We start from the raw sequence: 19,883 nt of genomic DNA, 5'->3' as shown, positions 1-19,883 counted from the left end.
TAGCATATGGTCTGTCCTGGAGGATGGCCCGTGTCTCTCTGAGAAGAATGTTCGTTCTGCTGTTGCTTGGTGTGTCCTCTGGAGGTGCCGGGAGGTCTAGCTGGTTTATATGTTGTTCACATTTTCTCTTTCCTTGTCGATTGCCAATTTTTTTTTATGCACTCTACCTGTAAGGTTTGTGGAATTGCTATCCCATTTTGCATGAGGAAACTTGCTTAGGATCAGAGTAACAGCCAAGGTTGAGACTTGAATGTCGGCTGTGGGCTTAGTGGCCATGCTTGTAATGACTATGAGAAAGAATTGATAATAGTGTTTGTATCATTTTTTATATTAGAAAAAAGCACTCTTTCACCCACCCCCAAAGCAGCTCCATGCTCTCGTAGAGCATTACAGTTGACTCTTGAACAATGCAGGGGTTAGGGGTGCCAACCACCAGTCAGTCGAAAATCACACAACTCTTCTGACTCTCCCAAAACTTAACTACTAATAACCTGCTGTTGACTGGAAGCCTCACTGAGCACATAAACATATATGTTGATTAACATGTATTTTGTATGTTGTATGTATTATATACTATGTTTTTACAACAAAGTAAGCTACAGAAAAGAAAACATGATTAAGAAAATCATAAGCAGGGGCATCACCTGGGCAGCTCACTCAGTTGTTCATCTGACTCTTGATTTCAGCTCAGGTCATGATCCCAGGGTGGTGGGATCGAGCCCCACTTTGGGCTGTGCACTGAGCCTGCTTAAGATCTTCTCTCCCTCTTTGCCCCTCTCCCCTGCTCACACACACTCTCTCTCTCTAAAATAAAATAAATAAAAATACACTTTAAAAAATCATAAGGAAAATACATTTACAGTACTTCACTGTACCAAAAAAATCTATAGATAAGCGGACCTATATAGTTCACACCCCCATCGTTCAAAGGTCAACTGTATTTTTAACGTTAAACTATTTCAGCCAAGTTATTTCAGTCACTTTATTTAGTGAGCATGGGATAGCCTTTTATTGGATTTTATGACGGTTTTTTTGTTTGGTATACATGGGTAGATTTAGAAATGATCTTCAATTTTTTATAGCTCAGCCCTTGATATTATCCTAAGACACAGTTCTTATTTGTAAACAGTATATATTGGACTTGTTTATAAACTATTGTTTATAAATATTTTTTTTTCAAGCAGACTTTAGGGATGTTTGTGCTAATTTTGGATTTTGTACTGATTTTATTTATCGTGAGTCATCTTGATTGGGAGCGGAGGACTAATTTTTGTGGGCCAAGTTCTAGGCCTAATTCTGCAGGACGCCACAGGAATCTCTTAATTTGTGTACACTTTAACAGAATGGCATAGGAAGACCTCGTTGAGAACTTATGCTCAAATGCAGCAATGTTTGTGAAAGCATTTCGAAGGATAACAGTGCAGCATGGAAATGTCGTGGGTGGGGGATGTTTCTGAGTTTGTATTATTGGAGCTGAAAGCACACTTGTGATACTCTGTGAAGCGTGTGCCAGTCCTAGCTGTGTGACCCTAGAGAAGTTGTTTGGCCTCTCTGTGTCTCGATTACTTCATCCATTGAAAGCCGTGATACCTGTACCAGTGTTATGGCTACACTGTGGGGATTCACAAATTAATACATGCAGAGCACTTAGGATGTTTATCAGTGGTCACCAGTGTTGCTCTCCTACTGCCACTGAAGGACAGACAGTATGCCAAGTAAGCATTCCTATAATACCAGAAAATAAATCAAGAGGTTGCTTTTATTTTTGTTTTCTTTTTGCTACACACTGAATCTGTAATTTAACATTTAGAATATTTGAGTTCATCATACCACATTTATTTTGCCTTTTCTGCAGAAAATTGCAAATAATAGGTTAAAAGAACATTTCAGTTTGTGGTAATCAGTCACAGTCATTACCACTTTCGTTTGCTGGTGAAACCGTACTTTTGGGGAAAAAAATTATAAAAATGTGAAAACATAAAAAATGTGTTAGAGAGAGTGGAGTTAGACTTCTTTGTCCCAGGGATCTGTTCCAGAACGTGAGACTCAAATGGTGAGCTGTGATCTCCCCTGAGCACATACCTGTGTTTCATTAATCAGAGACCAGAGCTGCCCTGGGACACGTGTGTGCAGGAATTAAAAAGAACAGCGAAAACCCACGTTTTGAGGAGCTGTATCCTCACTCGATTTTCAGAGTATGGAAGGAAGTCAGTCGACTATGAGTTTGATGCTGAAGACGGAAGTTCTTTTTCTCTTTTTCCTCCTTTCTCATTTTCCTTCTTTTGCTGCTGCTTCCCACGTCTGTGGCACTGGCTGGGATCAGAGAAAGCCAGGAGCTCATCTGTGGGGGCTCTGGGGCCCATGCCCCGCTGAGTGATCCAAGACCCCCTGGCCTGCATTCATTTCCCCCTGAGTGCTGGGCGCTCGCACCACCCCCATGTGTCCCATTCTGTCTTGTTGACAACCAGGCCCTCCTTTTCTGTGTCAGTTTCAGGGTCTGATTTTCAGCTTCTCCCCTGAGGGGTGCAGATTCAGTAGGACCCCTGCTATGACATGATTCCTCGTGGTGTGGATTTCTAGATGCATTTCCCCAAGGCTCGATTCCGGCACACGGTATCATTTAGGAACAGATTTCACCTTCCCTCCGCCTCCTGCTCCAAAGGGCATCTGCATGTGCACAGGTGATGCCTATCTCCGCATGTACACATTCTTCCAGATAAGCCTCGCCTTCCCAGTGGTTACTGTTGAGCAGGCTGCTGTAGAGGGCAGATCTGGGCTCCATCCAGACTCTGGTTGCTGCCACACTCAGAGGTCCTCCGTGTACATCTCGCAACCCAGACCCCATGAACTACTCCTTTTCAATTTCAGGTTGTTCTTAACCGACGTTGAGGCACTCTGTCACCACCCACTTTATGAAGCAACTCATTCTGTTTCCTTTGGCCGCTAGTCATTTTAGGATGATGCAGTAGTTACCTTTGTTTATAAGACTAGTCAATCTTTTGGTAGCGTTTCCTTAGTCTTAGGAGGGGAGCCTCAGCGCATAAGCAAGAGACCGTGTCAATCTGTTACCAGATCGGGTACACTTGTTCAAGCTGCCGCTTCCCTGTCTGCGGACTTTCGTGTTTTTGAGGTTTCGAAATCCTTCGTCCCAAACCGTCTGACCACAGCTTAGTTTCCGAGCAGAATAATAGGCTGCATCAAGTGCAAAACACGCATCACGGAAAGATCACCGCGGCTCCAACTTTTAACTTCCCCCAACTCTTTATCAGTTGCTCCCACGTTGAAAATTTGGATTGAGCAGTACTTGTCTTCCAAAACAAACTTGGGAAACTGAGCCAGAGCACACCCGCCGGGAGAGCTCGATGTAGGAAAAAGGGCATTGAGCTTTGCGATTTGCAAAACTTTCCAGAAAGTGCTGGACTTCAGAGCTATGCAGAAGTGATGATATTTGAAAGAGAAGATAGAAGTAGATCTCCTTTGGGAAGAAATCCTACCTCCAAAACGGGTGTTTTTCCTTTGCCAGAATGTAATTGCCTTGAGAAAATAGGAAATTAGTTTCCACTTTGCTCATTTTACAAAGTGGAGACTTCAAAGCCATAAAGAGAGTTGTGGAGTTTGTGTTAACGTTACAGACATACCAAAGACCCCAGCAGGACCGGGCTTTCCTAACCAGCTTCTCCATTCATTCTCCGAAGAGCAGGCATGTGTCTGCATTTTGGCCATGTCAGTGGAAGGGGCAAGATGAGGAAGCAAAATGCCTGGAGTGTCCTTTAGTTATTTGGGCACAGGCTCTATTTCCTACTGCAACGGGAACGACTTTTTCTGTTGCTAAGTGCAGGAGACATAGACCCTGAGGATGCCGCTGGATAATGGATAGTCTTCAGGAACAGAGGCTTATGTGTTCCTATTATGCTGGAAGAAAACGTTCGCAGCACAGAAATGTGACCCTGCCCCATGACAAATGAGGCCGTGGAGGCTCTGAATTTAGCTCACTACTCTCGGATACTTAGGTGGAGCCAGCCCTTGGCATGCGCAACTGAACTTGGGTATCCAAACAGGTGGCCAGCATTTAAAGACAGAAGGAACAGAGGTAGGGCAGTGTCTTGGAAGGGGACAGTCACTTCTTTACCCTCAGAGCCCAGCAAGAGGAAGGGCCCTGTGAACTTCTTTCATGGTAAAAACGAGTTTCTGAGGACACCCTATGACTAGTTCTGGGACTGGCTGCTTCTCCGGAGTGGAGGTGGGCACTCGGAGCCTCAGCTAGTCCCATCTTGAAACAAGTCTTAATCACCAGGTACTCACTGACTCCCCTGACAGATTCCTTTGAAGGAAGGAAGGTATCGTGTGACATGGGAAGAAATAATTTCTAGGATAAAAATCTGGGTCATCCTACCCAGGACTGTGTGAACTTTTTTTTTTTTAAACCTATTTCTATTAAAAAGAAGGAAACAATTATTATATAATGACGTTTCAATTGTCTACAACTAAGTATCTTCCCCTTGAGGAAAGACAAATCAGAAGAGAGTGTCTCTCGGGGCTGCTCAGAGATCTTAACATAGTCAGTTCCACTGAGACAGTTGAGGGGTTTGTGGAGATTTTGATGGTGTGTACACAGCATAATGAGAATGTATGAACTGTGCTGGACATAGGACCCTTAACATTTGGTGCTATTCGGTGAATATCTGGTGGTTTCATGATAATCATACTTGGATATCAAGGCAGTTTGCATCTGTGTGGTACTGTGTTTACGGAAATAGTCACACATACTTTGGGTGTAGTCTCAAAAGCTTTATTAAAACTTTTTTTAACTAGAAAAAAAAAATCACGGAACTGTAATACTTGGTTCCCTGATCATGCCTCTTCATATGCTTTTCATTCTCTTCGAGAGCCCACATCATTAAGAGGCCCAGAATTTTCCCCTCGAGAGTGAACGTTCACAAATCTGCGTATCGCAGCAGAATGTCCAAGTTCCCAGTTTCCCCCGGTAGCATTATTAAGCTTTCACCAAGTGAGTTTATTATTTGATTACACTTAAACACTTTTATAGCCTTTCTTTACATCTCATTGTCTGGAATTGAAACCTGTACGCTTTTATTTTAACGTCAGTAGTGGTTTGTATAAAGGCGGCCTCTCTGTGTGTCCTCTGAGAGCTCTTCCTTCCTCTCTGGTTGGTGCTGATAAAGGATGCTCTGTGGAATGGTAAAGAGAGCCTCCATTTCTTCATCTTTAATGGGGCAACGTTCTACTCTCAGAGTCTGCTATGATGAGAATAAATGCTGTAACGTATACCCAAGCCCCAGGCTCACATAAGTGTTCGACAAATTGTGGTTCCTTTGCCTCTCTCTTCTCCCTTCGGAAACTTAACCCCCCAGTTCCTTCCGCATGCCCATGAGCATGTGTGTTTACAAAACCAGGAAGAGAGACCTTGACCTTCAACCACGAGGGTACCATAAGCTGCGATCTAAGAACCTGACAGTCTGAGAGCGGTATTTTGTAGAGCAGCTGTGTGCCATACGCCTGAATTTTCTTCTCCTAATTGTGTAAATTCTCATTATTATTTGAACACTGCTTTTGAGGGGCATTGCTTTTTCTGTGGTATTTTTCTGTTTTTCACGTGGATTTGTGTTTATACTATTTGATGAGAGTCTGTGGTTCTTTTCAGAATTCTTACTTTACATTTTAGAAATCTGCAAATAGCAGCAAACTACCACTCTGAGAAAAAGAACAGGTCAGAGTGATTTGTCACAGAATTTTATTCCTCCATTAAAATAAAAATCATAAGAAAATAGCAAAGCTGAGAGTTGACCCCTTTCAATTGACAGTCTCTTGTGAAACCTGTTTCATGTTTGACTGACATTCTTTAGAACATTTTCCCTGCTACTTTGTGTTTGTTTTTTCTTTTCTAATACCCCTTAACAATGAGCATAGCTTAATTTTTTTGAAAGAATATTTGAAAAATGTACTTGTGGCTGGTGCTCCCTTTTTATTCGGCATTTTTTCCAGAAGGACCAGGTCAAGTTCAGTTATATCAAAGAGAGCTCACTCGTGAAACTCTGCCATGTGTGGGGATGTGAAAGCCTTTTTCATCCTATCACTGTTTCTCAGATTTATGATATGCTTCATAATTAAGTAGTTCACTATCATTCGGCAGGCTAGATGCTAATGTTTATAATTCAGGCTTTCTTCTGTTTTGGCAGAGGTGGTATTTGTTTTGGAGATTTGAGCAGACACAAAAGAAGTTTCTCTTGAAGGCAGGCACCACGGTGTTCTTGACATATCTCGTTGAAATATTTTGAAAGCTCAGTTGCACCAGGTAAAAGTGGTGAATGGCATCAAATTCTGGAGCATCCGTGCTTGCCTACACTTGAACGACCTGGCAGTTGTGAGAGCTAGGAATTAGGTCAGGGAAGGTAAGGTATGTGCTTGCTGGGGGTAGGATGAGGAGTGGGGGGCCGTCCTCTGCTCCGGACCTCAATACGCCCCCTTCTCCCTGCCCACCCTGCCCTCCGCTGATGCCCTGACAATGGGGAACAGATCCTGAGTGTGTGTCCCCACTTACTTGTATAATATCAAAGTAGCAGAGGGGAGGAGGAAAGCAAGCCTGATTGCAAGCGGTAAGAGCACAAACTTAAACCTGTGCCTCGTGCTTTATACCTTGCATTTTTCCGTCTTTGTTTAAATATTCAACCTGTCCAACCTGTTTGGGCTGAACAAGCTGGTGCTAGCAAACATCGAAACGTGCCCACTCACTGTCAACGTTTTCTGATTTGTTAAGGAAGGTGATTAGCAGCAAATTCTGTCCGTACCACCCCCCTCAACACTTACCCCTACTAAAAAGGGAACAAGCAGCCCAGAAATCTTCGCACAGGTATTTATCACACTGAATCCCCACTCGCCTGCCCTTGGCTTGGGCATGTGTGAGTGTGTGTGTGTGTGTGTGTGCGCGCGCGCGCGCACGCACACACACACACACACACACACACACACCGAAGAGCCTTTCTCTTCTGCTGCTTTCAGGACTTCGGGTTGATGGAGAGCTTGTTGGTCTTCCATGGGGAGAGATTTTGTATTTCCCTTACACCAGAGACTCGGTTGCATAATAGGCATTGGTATGTAACGTCAGCACTTAATTCTTCTTCGTGGTTATATAACCCAGCTCATTCGAGAGGACTGTTGTAATTTTATAGGCGGGAAAATGGAGGTTTGCGATGTTACAGGTTCAGCTAAGATTGTCAGCCAATCTCGGACCTTCCTTCCCAGGCTCTTTCTCTTCCTGGGCCCCCGTTGATCAGGCAGCATGCCACTGTCCCTTGCAGCACATCGTTTGGTTATTTGTGTCACCTCTGGCAGGCAGAGGCCCGTGTCTACCACATTCATCCCATTTGAGATTCAAGGTGACCCTGAACTTCTGCGGTCATGGACAAGGGGCTGTGTTGCCTGGCTGTTTTTTGCAGGTGACCTTTCTCTTTGGATTCATTTATGTTCATTTTTTTTTTTTCCTCTCTCACATGGGACACAACCTGATCTTGGTACCCTTCTCCTTCTTAGCTGTTTCCCCCTGGCCCCTGAAGAATACATTATGGCATCCCCTAAGTGGTGGTGACTTTCCTTTCCACCATGCCCCTTCTCTGTACCCACCACCCACAGCTTCCATTTCCCTCTTCGGCATGTGGCGGGCCATCTCAAACAGCCCAGCCTAAGCATTTCCTGTTCCTCTTTTGGAAGAGGCTGAGGAGTAGCGAACAGTGAGTTGGCACTACCTCATTGTGGAGATAGTCATCTCTTCCTCCTCTGCAAAAAGAAAAAGGATGTGAATAACTGGGTTCTGCCGTCTTTAAGAAAGAAAGCTAAAGCGAACTCCCTTCGGGGCTGGAGCAAGAAAAGGGTCTGGGTGACCATGTTTCAAGTCAGTGACAGTTAGAATGGGGGATTGCTTTGTCTATGGTTTTTTAGCCCTTTTCTGCGGAAAGGCATTCTCTGCAGGGTGGGGTAGGAGGCAGTGGTGATTGCTTCCCTCAAAGGGAATGGCTCTGGGCTGATGGGGCCATGCTGGGAATGCCAACTTCAGATGGGGCTTCCTTACCTAAGGCCATAGACACAGGAGTCTGTCCTGGGATTGGGATCTTGGGCCATCTGGGGGAGGGGTGGTGGTGGAAGGAATGGAGGGTGTTTAGCCCAGAGAAGGGGAAGAGTCCACTACAACATGGCGGCTGCTTGAAATACCTACAGGACTGTCAGGTGGGAAAGCGGTGACTTTCTGCTTATCATTTCCTGGATTAATACAGGGACAGCCCAGGCTGACTAATTGTAGCTCTGCGTGAATGAGGGTTCTCTTTGGGTGAGACAGAGGTCAACACATCCAAACTCTGAGGTCTTTTGTTTGTTTTTAAGGAATCCGTGATTTTATACTGAACTATGCACTGTGTGTCTTTGTGGGTATTATACACAGGTATCCAGGGAGCCAAATAGGGTATGGAGATCATTCTACCAAATAAATTATTTTAGCAAAACAAGGGCAGGCAAAGGGAATAAAAATACAAGAGGGTTTAGGGTGTACTGATCTAAAGAACCTGGTTAGGAACAAGGTCTAGAATAAAGATTTTGCAGAGGTTGGTATTTATGTACATGGGCCAACCGCCAAGCTCCCCTACACCGTATCTGAACCTCAGGAGAGGAGGAAGGAGCAGTGAAGGGCCCTCTGTTTTCTAAGTAAACCATCAATAACTGGAGACTGTTGTACCTCGACTCTGTTCTGAAGTCAGCGGCTTCCAATATCAGTAGAGAAGTAGGGGAAAAGGAATGTGGTAGCCAGAAGGTTACCTCTCTCCCACCTGAAAGATGGCTGGGAGGTGGGGGACACTCAGGGAAACCTATCCCTCAGGCATGGCAACCCAGCTCTGTCCGTCAAGGAGGAAGTGTTTGTACTGGGTTTTTGCATGACATCAGAATGGAGAAGGAAGTGCCTTCTCTACCACTACAGGGGAACCCAGAGACAGGAGAGCAGCAATTGGGGGTCAGCCAGAACGGTACCCCTGAGTCTGGACTGGGGAGCAGCTGTGGGCCGAGGAGCAGTGGAGGTAGAGTCCAAAGGCAACTGCACTGAGCAACTAGGACCTGAACCTCTAGCACCCCCTGCTTTCAATGGAGATCCCTTAACTTTTCATACAGTTCGATTTCTGCTTACGCTGGCCCCATCCACGTGCCAGGCTGCAGTCCGCAGGATGAGAGAGATTCTCCACTTTTGGGGTGCGCGTCCCCCTGCTGTAGGGGAATGGGAGCTTGTGGGAAAAACCCTGACGTGGGATGTGGTCTTTAAAGTCACCGCACTCATCTGTTTGCCCCTGAGCAGAGGCAGATGCAGCAGGAGGAAACTTCGCGTGAGGACTCAGGCGCACCCTCCTCGAGTCACACTGCTGTTATCGAGGACGTGGTGTGACGTGGGGTGTAGCTGGCCTGCGGGGGGCGGGGAGGGGGTGGTGCAGCATCCGGGCACTTCAGCGAGAGCGTCTCGGGAGCACCGAGAGCAGCCTGCAGCCAGCGTTCCCACAGCCAGCCTGAGGAGCGCCGGGAAACGCCTCTCTGAGATGCACACCTCACAGTAGGCTGACTTCTAGACTTTTCTGAGAGTGCTGTCTTCAGTCCACGAGGCTGCTTACACCCACCATCGTCAGATCTTCCTCCACACCCAGGCACAGCTGCCAAGACCTGCCTCCTGGATCAGCATGACTGAACCTGAACAACACCCGGATTGCTAGAAGGTGGCTCAGAGGTGGAACCCCACGGTTGGGAGCCGCATGGTTGGTTCCTCGCGGACTGGCACAGGACTGGATGGACTCAGGCGACACTCACAGCTACCCACCCTTAAACTCCTGCCCCCTCCATCTGTTAGGGAGACCTGCTTTTCTTTGGCCCCAAATGTAGGTTGTGGAGCAGGGATGCTTTTGAATCTCCTCCGTCCCTCTTTTGGTTCTCATAAGACTGTTGGAAAAGCAAAGCGAGCACTGGTAGGAATGGGGAATCTGTAATCAGGCTGCAAAAACCTGTTGGAGCCTGTTGACGCAGTTTAGAGGGCCCCCCTCCCCCCGCAGGGCTGAGCGCTGTTTGTGTTTGGTTTGTGTTGTGTACTGAAAGAGTGACCTTCCTATTAATGCCATTTGCTCAGAGGATCTAATAATTCAGCTCCTGGATTAATGAAACTTACGTAGAAATTAAGCAGGAGAAGTTAGCAAATCCTGGAAAGGTCTAGATCTTGCCTGAACTTTGCGCTTCTTCAGGTAAATGAGGCAAATTCTCTAAGAGCAGAGTGTAAACAGTGTCTGAGACCTGCCAAGAGGACACCTTCCACGGGGTGATCCTTCACACTTGTTGAGAGTTTTCCAAAGGGTTTTACCCCCAAAATAATTTTGAGAATGTTAAGTTTCATCACGTTTTTGGTTTATGTGTTTATGCCCGATAAACTTGTGCAGAGTCTGCTGGTATTTTGCAGCGTGAGCCTGGGAGCGGCCTAAGGCTTATATCCAAAAGATGGTGACATCCCAGCCAGGCAGTTAACCAAGCCTGTGACCAGGATGAAGAGTTGAAGAGAATTTAACTGTGATCCGGTGGTTCTCACACTTGAGCAGGCATGAGTACCACCTGGAGGGCTTGTGGAAACCCAGGGTGCTGGACGCTGGCCCAGAGTCTCTGAGTCTGCCTGAGAACTGGTATTTGTAACAGGCTCCCGGCCAATGCCATTGCTCCTGGTTGGAGGACCACAGCTTGAGACCGGCAGTTTTGTCCCCATTTTACAGATGTAGAAACTTGTGGAATCTCCCTGGCTACTGAATGGTAGACCCAGGATATATCTGAACTGTCTCAGTGCTCAAGGCCACCCTTAAGACTTCATTGCCGTCACTTGGTCTCTCTACTGCACCCGAATTTGCTTTATCTTCTTCCCACATTCCTGCTTGCTTCTCAGAGCAAGGCGGTGCTTCAGCGGTAAGAGTGCACCTTCATTTCCAGATCTACAGGCTTAACATACCTAAGAAAGGTTAACAGAAAGTTACTGTATTTGGAGCTGGAAACGAGGAAGTTCAGGGAGGAAGAAAAGGATATGCTTTAGGAATTGGTCTGTCTCCTCTGAGTTCCTAGATTGGCGTTTCAGCTCTGGTATAAGATGTATTTGTTTTAGCCGAGATATATTCAGTATTCTTACCAACAGCCCACCCTAGCTAAAATGGGTCTTCTTACACCTTACGTCTTAGAAAACAAAGGATTATAGGGCACCTGGGTGGCTCAGTCGGTTAAGCTTCCGACTTTGGCTCAAATCATGATCTTGCACTTTGTGAGTTCAAGCCCCATGTCAGGCTCTGTGCTTACAGCTCAAAGCCTGTAGTCTGCTTTGGATTCTGTGTCTCCCTCGCAGTCTGCCCCTCCCCCACTGTCACGCTGTCTCTCAAAAATAAACATTTAAAAAAATTAAGAAAATTATATTTACAAGAATATTTGAGTTGAAATCAGCCTCCATGTCAAAATTCAAAGTAGGCCCCTATCAGTACTAGAAAGTAGGGAGATTTTTTTTCTACTTAAAAAAAAACAAAAACATCTGCAATATTTGTTTTTGTTCATTACTATAGAAACCCTCCTAGCCCCCTCCTCACCCCCGGGTGTTATGAATGGAGAAAACTTCACTCGAATCCTTGAAGAATTCTGATAAAATTTTTTCCGTAGACCATGGTGTGGCAGGATTTCTACTATTAAAGTGACATGCCACTGAAGGAAAATTCTAGAATTTTATGTAAAAAGCTTATGTGAATGTAGATGAAGGTTTGAATGCAGAAACACAGATTAATACCAATAATGGGAGAGATTCATGTGTGTCTTCAGTATTCGTCTTTCAGTGTTTTTTGTTGAAGCACTTTTACTATAACACTGTTTACTATATGATCTCATATCAAGTTTGTTCACAGTAAACCCTAGTAAGGTAATTAATTATGACGGTATCTTGGAAGCTGAGGACATGTGTTGTTGTGATATTGCAAGTGGACAGGTTTTCTGCTTATACTTCATGCATTCATCTGTCTAGCCATTCAGCCATCTGGCAGATACTTAGATAGCCACCAGTGCTAGTGCAGAGAATGAGAGAGACAAGGTTATAATGAAACTTATTTTCTTTTTTAATGTTTGTTTTTGAGAGACAGAGAGACCGACTGAGCAGGAGTGGGGGAGGGGCAGAGAGAGAGGGAGACACAGAATCTGAAGCAGGCTCCAGGCTCTATACTGTCAGGACAGAGGCTGAGGCAGGGCTCAAACCCATGACCCATGGGATCATGATCTGAGCCAGTCAGACACTTAACAGACTGAGCCACCCAGGCACCCTGAAACTTATTTTCAATGGAAGCCAAGGAGATGGTCAAACAAGTTGAAATACATGGTATTTTCAGTTTCTGGTATGTTCTGTGAGGAAGGTAAAACTGGGTAGTGGGCTCGAGGGCCTCTGCATGAATGGGGTAGGACACTTGCCGTGAAACCTGAATGACCCGCACCAGCCCTAGAGTTCTGGGGTGGAGCAGCCCTGTGACCAGACTAGTTGAATGAGTTTGAGGAACCCAGAGAGAGCTAGTGTGTCTGAAAGGGCCTTGGGGTCAGAATATGCCGCCAACATATGAGGTCTGAGAAATGGGCACAGGCCAGATTTAATTCTAGGAATGGAGCTGTCAGAGGCATTCAAGCAGTGGAGTGGTATGGTATGATCCATGTTTTAGACGCTCACTCTGGCTGCTGTGTAGAGAAGGCACAGGAGAAGGGCAAGAGGGAAATCAGGGAGGTCACTTTAAAATATAAGACCAGCAGATGGAAAATCCTGTAGAAGTGTTTTTGCAACACATCTATCCATGTGTTACACATGAATCCTTGTGCATAAATCTGTGCACATTTGTTCAATTCTTAATCTTCAAGACAAATTTCTAGCAGTGGAATTACTTGGAGAAAGGGCACACATATTTAAAATTCTGCTCCCTGTTGCTCAGCTGCTTTGTAGAAAGGTCGTTACCATTTTTACTCCCCTCAGCAATGCGTGAGAGATGCAGTTTGCTGAACCACACCAAGACTGCATATTTCTCATCCCTACCACTCTGGAAAATGAAAAGACAACTGCTCAAAAGATGTAAATTAAGGGCACCTGGGTGGCTAAGTCAGTTGAACGTTTAACTCCCACTTTGGCTCAGATTATGATCTGAGGATCGTGGGATCAAACCCCACGTTGGGCTCCATGCTGAGTGTGGAGCCTGCCAGGGATGCTCTCTCTCCCTCTGCCTCTCCCCAGCTCCCTCACTGTCTCTCTCAAAAAACAAAACAAAAAAGATGTAATCCTCAAGTGTAGCATGGTGGAGACATGCCTCGATGGCAGTTTGAGTGACAAAGTCACAGGGATCTTAGTTGGAAGTGAAGGTGTGACATCACCGAACCCTCACACCACATCGATTGCCGTTCCTTCCGATCCAACATGGCACAGAGGATGTCCGCACACCGGAACGCATCCCAGGGTTAGTAGTGACCAGTATCAGTCAACAGAGTTGAGAGCAGAGCCTGAGGGAGCCCACTGAAGGAGCTGGCATTGTCCAGTGTGGGGAAGAGAAACTTTGGAGAAACACTGCAGTCGTGAATATTTGAAGAGCTGCCATCTAGAAGAGAATGTAGACCGATTCGATGTTGCCCTGGGAGGATAGATGGACGTTTAAAAGAAGGATGGGATTTTTGACTCAACATGGGAAAGATGGCTGTAACAATTAGCATCGCTAAAAAACAGAGAAGTCCTGGTTGGCAGCAAGTGTTCGAGCAGAATGAAATGGTGATCTCTCCAGCCAAGTGGGAGGCTGGAGAGAGAGCATCTCAACTCCCCACCAGTTCTGAGGCCCGTTGTTGTTTACTGATCCTCAGGGTACATGGAAATGAGAAAAACAAACCCAAGCCTTCTAAAGAAGAGACGCAGGCTTGCCCCTCCCCACCCCCAGCCTTCCTCTCTTGGCCACACTCTGTGGGGAAGAGGCCATTACTGGCTCCTGTTGGTGACACGCCCCACTTCCTGTGAGTGTTCAGGAGGAAGCGGACAGTTAATGTTGCCACTCCTGCTATCAGAGGCCAGAGCAGAAGGGAAGGGGTCAGGTTAGGGAGAGTCTTAACTGCAGATCACATCCAACTTCAGAAATGGCTGAAGCTCCCCCGCTCTGGCAGCTGAACTACTGGCTGAATGGAGTTTATGAGCCCACAGCTGTTGGTCACCTTGTTGGCTGAATGGGCAGATTGGAAACTCCCCATGTCTTGTCAACCAGAGATGTAACCCTGGAATAAAGGAGCACACTTGAGCTTTGAACCTGTGGCTCCAGCGGGCTCAGTCCTCAGTCGGAGAACTGGAGTGGGTCGACGTGTTCAGCAAAGGCGTACTCGCCACCAAGCCCTTGAGACTGCTTTGATCTGGTCTCCTCTTCCTGCCTGTAGCAGCTGTGCAGTTCAAGGGCAGCCCCAGTTTTTCAGAATAAGACAGAGGCAGAACCAGAGGTGGGGAATGATCTGTTTCTGACCAGTGGCCCCTTCATTTTCCTGTTGACGTTTGGCTAGAGCTCAGTACCAACCGCTAGGCCTTGGACTGTGGTCACTCAGGGAGGAGGTGTCCAGGGTCAGGCTGGAGCCCTGAGGTGCCTTCCGGTGGTCCAGAATGCAGATCAAAGGCTTGGCCTTAGGAGGCAGTCTAGGGGGCAAAGCTCAGACTCTGAAGCCAGCACACCTGGGTCTGTCCTGGTTGGGAGGGTCCCAGGCATGTCAGCTTCTCCACACTGCACCGGCCTCCTCTGCAAAGTAGAAATGAGAATCTGTAAACTTCCCACCAGATAGGTTCTCACCACGTGCCCACTACTGTCCCTCATCCTCTGCTCTGTGAAAACTGCTTCCGTCACAAATCTCAGATCTGGATAATAAGGATCACTCTATAAACGTGCGGATCATATGATAAAAAAGGTGGAGCTCAGCTAGTGAGCCACCTACAGTTAGTTGTCAGTCTCCGATTTCCCGTATTCTCTGTGGTTTTTTGTGGCCTCGTGTTACCGGGCACAAGTAACCTGTCAGCTGTAGAGAAGGTATTCGTTTTTAAATTAATTTTGAGTGATTTATTGAAAGGGTTTGGTACTCATTTACATATCTTAGTATTTTTCATACTTCCTTAGTTCTTAGGTGCTTTAACACATTTTTTTACACTTCTAGAATTGGAATATGCAATACAGTAAATATCAAAAGAAACTTGCCAGCCCTTTCCTTTTTTCCTCTCAATGCTGATAGTAAGTGATGGTCTCTAAATCCCAGTCACCTTGGAATGAGGGAGGAGGGCTACTTAGGACAGGGCTATTGGTAGGAGCGCCTGGGTGGCTCAGTCTGGTAAGCTTCCGGCTTAAGCCCAGGTCACAATCTCACGGTCTGTGAGTTCAAGCCCCACGTCAGGCTCTGGGCTGATAGCTCAGAGCCTGGAGTCTGCTTCGGATTCTGTGTCGCCCTCTCTGCCCCTCCACTGCTTGCACGTGCTCACTCGCTCTCTCTCTTTCTCAAATATAAATAAACATTAAAAAAAAAAAAAAAAAAGGACAGGGCAGTTGGTTCCCCAGAACTTTCCTGAGGCTTTATGTGACCAAGAATTAATAATAAATCATCCTTCCCTGATAATATTAGCAAGGAATTATGTGGACATGGGCATGATGCTTGTCTGTGTTTTTTTCCATTTTCTCCTGTTAGATCTGCTTACTCCACCACAGTGACACCCCCCAGCCCCCACCCAGAGAACAGAGGCTCGGCCTGAGGCCCATCTTCTCCGAGTCTAGGCCATATCCAGCCTGCTGGTGGATGGCTCTGTGGGCTGGGGGATAGACGGTCAGGGGCGAGTGTGGGGGCCCTCCACCTCCTAGATTATGTCTATAGAACTGGAACAGGAGGCACCCAGGGTCTCACCCCCACACACCCAGAGAAAAGAGGATTCACAGGTAGTGTGGGGCCGGGTTGTGGGGGGGTGGGCACGCACTCAGCCACGTCATTGCACCGTCGGCCCACACGCCTTCATTGCTGCCACTGCTGGGGGTTCACAGGCTGCTTAGCCTTGTCCTCCCCCGGCCTGTCCCCTCTGAAGAAGGCACAGCCCAGAGGGAGCTGAGCTGAGTTGTACTTCTTTCTAGAGCTGTGACCAGACCATGTATGAAAGCTTTGCCATCTTTCCCATTTCCTAAGTGCTTCCCCAGTAAGATAATCCTGTGAAAAGAGCTATTTCTAAAAAGCTGGTCTCCATTCCTCCATCTGGCACAGTTTAACCCCAAAGATGATGATGGTGATGACGATTGTCATTAGGAAAACCAAACCCTTGATGTCACAGAGTAAGGAAATTGAGACTGACTGTCTTTTTGTAATCTCTTTCTCTCCTTATAGGCCTTGGGACCTTGTCCATAGGGTGTTTGTTTTAGAACTTGATAAAGTAAGGTCACTTAAATCAGGTCACCTATAAAGCTCCCTTTTTGGAGCAGAGGTACAGACTATGTGTAATGCTTTCTTACATGTGTGTTCCTGGCCCTGCAGATGTCAGGATTGCAACATGCAATTTACTCAACCCATTGCCCCCGCTACTCTCACAATCCATAAATCCATGTAATATCATGAAAGACACAGAAAGTCTTTCCGGTTCACTGCAGACATTCCTGTGTTAGCACTTCTCAAATTTGACCCCCAGCGTGCCTCCGAAAGCAGAAGAGAACACATACCACTGGCATTTGTGAGGTGGCAGATGCAGAATGATGGCTTGATTTAGGAGCTGGCCAGATCTGGGAGTTCTTTATTCTGTAGCATTGTGTGTCCGAAAAGAGTACCTTTCGTCTGAACAAGCAGACCTGGCAAATCGGATGGTCTTTTATCTCATTAGCATCCGTGAAGTTCATGAACGTCTTCCAACAGACTGCAAGGCACTGAGTGCCATTTTTGGATAGCGCTTGTGAGAGCTTCAAGGAGGGGTTCAGGGAGATGATATAAAGCTTTAAAAAGAGAGAAATCACTGTATAAATTACACTCCATACCTTAAAGAAAATGTAGGTACCAACCCCTAAATATATAATACAAAAAGTTAAAAAAAAAAAAATAAGCCAGCTCGGTTTTTTGCTAAATCACATTGTGTGTACGTGTGTTTGTTCTTTCCAGACATATGAAGATTCATGAGAAGGACCCTAACAGTGCTACAGCTACGGCGCCCCCATCCCCACTGAAGCGCAGGCGGCTGTCCTCCAAGAGGAAGCTGAGTCATGATGCCGAGTCAGAGAAAGAAGACCCAGCACCTGCTAAAAAGGTTCTCACTGCTCCCGGCACAGATGTGCCTAACCACTGGACTCCTGGCAGAAATACCTCTGCCTTTATTTTCACAGTCTGGGGATTTGGCAGACATCCATCCTAAGCTTTTAACCTGTGTTTTCCCACACTGTTTTATAAGGTGTCTGCAGGAAAGAGTACCCGTGTGCACTTCTCTGTGGGTCCCCCTACCTGAGCCCCAAGAGATGAAGAGCGTGTTTCGTAGCTCTGTGCTTTTTTGTTTCTCCAGCTGGAGTGGAAGCTTCATATGTATTAGGGGCTCTTGTCCTCACTCTTTGATTCTCTGTACCTGTCAGATACTAGGTGCTCCATAAACGTTTATTGAATGGATGAGTGGGTTGAAGGTGGATGGATGGGAGCGTTCAGTGAGTGTTGTGTGAATAAAGCACTGTCAGTAGCATCCTTAATCCCTAGGAAGGAAGCCTACTTTTCCTTTTAGATTTGGATTGAGTATTGGCTTCTCTTCTGAAGCAGACCCATGTGGGAGACCACCTTCCTGACTTCACTTTTTTCCCTTTCCCCAAGATGGTAGAAGACGGGCAGGCGGGTGACCTGGAGAAGGTGGACGAAGTGTTTCACTGCCCAATATGTTTCAAGGAGTTCGTTTGCAAGTATGGACTGGAGACCCACATGGAGACCCACTCAGATAACCCACTAAGGTAGGAGAAAGGGTGGGACACAGCTGTACTCTGGAAAGCTCTTTTTCCTTCTGTTTCTTTCTGGCCTATGACCTGTCCTTATTCCCCAGTCCTCCAAACTGGGCTAATGGGATTTAACTTGAGTTTGACGACAGCAAGGCAGCTAGTAAGGAAGGTGGATGGTACAGGGAAGAAACCAGGCTGAGAGATGTCACAAGGAAGAAGTGGCTGTAGCCACAGGGTGTGTTCACCGAGGTTCACTGCACTTCCATTTCGCTGCTGGGAGGGCCCTTGGAGCCTTTGCTGAGAGTCCACTGTGCACAGGGTGCCCCGTCACAGGGGGCTTTTGAGCATCAGGCACATTGTCTGTAACACAAAAGGTGTTGCAGCCCAAGTGATTGTTAGCTTGTGCAACAGTGTGGTAAGGACGGAAGGGCATGCCAGGTGCTCATCCATGTTTCAACTGGATTGGTAGCACAGAAACCTGAGAAAGCAGTTTGGGGTAAGAGGAGTTCTGTTCTGCTTCGTGCAAGACACCCAGCCTAACGTGAAGGCTGTCACAGTAAGATAGTGAGACATGATTGTTCTGCTGTTCTGGGTTCCATTTGTGGTCTTTGCTGGCTCCAGCTTTCCTGCTTCTTCGCCTGCCCAAGCAGAGAAGGTGGATGGTGATAGGAGTTTCCAGCAGTGTTCAGGGCAGGGCCGGGGACAAGGTGGACTTGGCCTTCCTTCCTTATCTTCTCGGAGAACTTCTTCATCAGGGAGAAAGTCCTGTGTTCTCCGTGACAGGTCTGGAACATTTTCCTACAGAATTGCCACTTTTAAAATGCTACTGCCACAGTTTCTGAGCATTGAAAAGAACCAGGTGCCATAGGGGCGCTAGAAGACTTGGAAGTTGTGGCCTGCAAGGCACAGACGAAGGTTCACCCAGAGCGGAGGCGAGCGCCTCTGTGCCCGCAGCTCTGGGCTTCAGAAGGCAGCTTGGGAGCATGGAAATCTGGACACCTGTCTGACTCACCGACGTATGGGCCAGATTTCCTTTCTCAGGACAAGGCATTTGGGTGTGATTTGGGAGTACAGAAGTCTGACCAGGTTGAAGGCTTCTGTGTTGTAGGAAAAGCCTAACCCTATGGCGGCTTAAAGCCACGTCAGACGATTACACTTAATCACATCAGCTTGACATTTTTTCCATTAGGGGGGAAAAAGAATCCATGAAAAGTTTAAACTGCTGAGCAGTTGAAGTGCTACAAAATGTCTTTTCATAACTCCCCCGTCTTGGGGAATTGCAGACCGCGTAGGAGAGGGCAGGGACTGGTGGTCAGAACCCCTGGACCCCATCCTACTCACATGGGGCCTGGATCAGCTATATTTGAACCTTGAAGGAGAGCTGGACCAGGTAGTCCCTGTGTTCCCTTTCCGGCCTTAAATTCTAGGGGTTGGTCTCTTTAACAGCTGTTCTTTTGTCTACCAAGAAAAAGCACTTGGCTCTTCCTTTTGCGGGCCCTCTGGTCCTGAGAGATTTGGGAACGTTAATGGTTTCATTAGCATCCGCAGCATCCCCAGGATGTGGGCTTGTGGTAGGTGGTGAATATTGAAATAGTTTTCTCAACCGAGGACCTGAGCAAACAGAGGAGAAGTGACCAGACAGGCGAGTCGTGGGCAGAGGCAGCAGACAGCACGTGGGACCCCGCCCCCCACCCCACGTTGCTGCCGGATAGCCACACGAGCTGGCACTACAGAGGGAACACAGTGCCTGTCTCTGAGCTCCTCTGTGTGTTTTGTTTCACTTCGTGCTTTAGTCTGGGATCACAGTTCATCTTTGGAACTACCCGTTTGTCCCCTCCCAGATAATTCTGTCCTACAGGAAAAATAATTTGAGTCTCA

General features: G+C 46.8%; 1 protein-coding gene across 5 annotated transcripts in view; it reads left to right on the top strand.

Annotated features, from left to right (window-relative positions):
• The window catches only part of RREB1 (ras responsive element binding protein 1), a 133,603-nt gene that overhangs the window by 78,234 nt on the left and 35,486 nt on the right, over positions 1 to 19,883 (top strand). For all 5 annotated transcript variants that reach the window (XM_030314887.2, XM_030314889.2, XM_030314884.2 and 2 more), the window contains 2 exons: positions 17,197 to 17,341; positions 17,887 to 18,020. In XM_030314887.2, coding sequence (XP_030170747.1) covers positions 17,197 to 17,341; positions 17,887 to 18,020 — 279 coding nt within the window. The remainder of the gene's footprint in view (positions 1 to 17,196; positions 17,342 to 17,886; positions 18,021 to 19,883) is intronic.

The sequence above is a fragment of the Lynx canadensis genome, chromosome B2, assembly GCF_007474595.2.
Source record: "Lynx canadensis isolate LIC74 chromosome B2, mLynCan4.pri.v2, whole genome shotgun sequence".
Classification (NCBI taxonomy): domain Eukaryota; kingdom Metazoa; phylum Chordata; class Mammalia; order Carnivora; family Felidae; genus Lynx; species Lynx canadensis.
The sequence above is the reverse complement of the archived record's forward strand: the minus strand, read 5'-3'. Positions and strand labels throughout refer to the sequence as shown.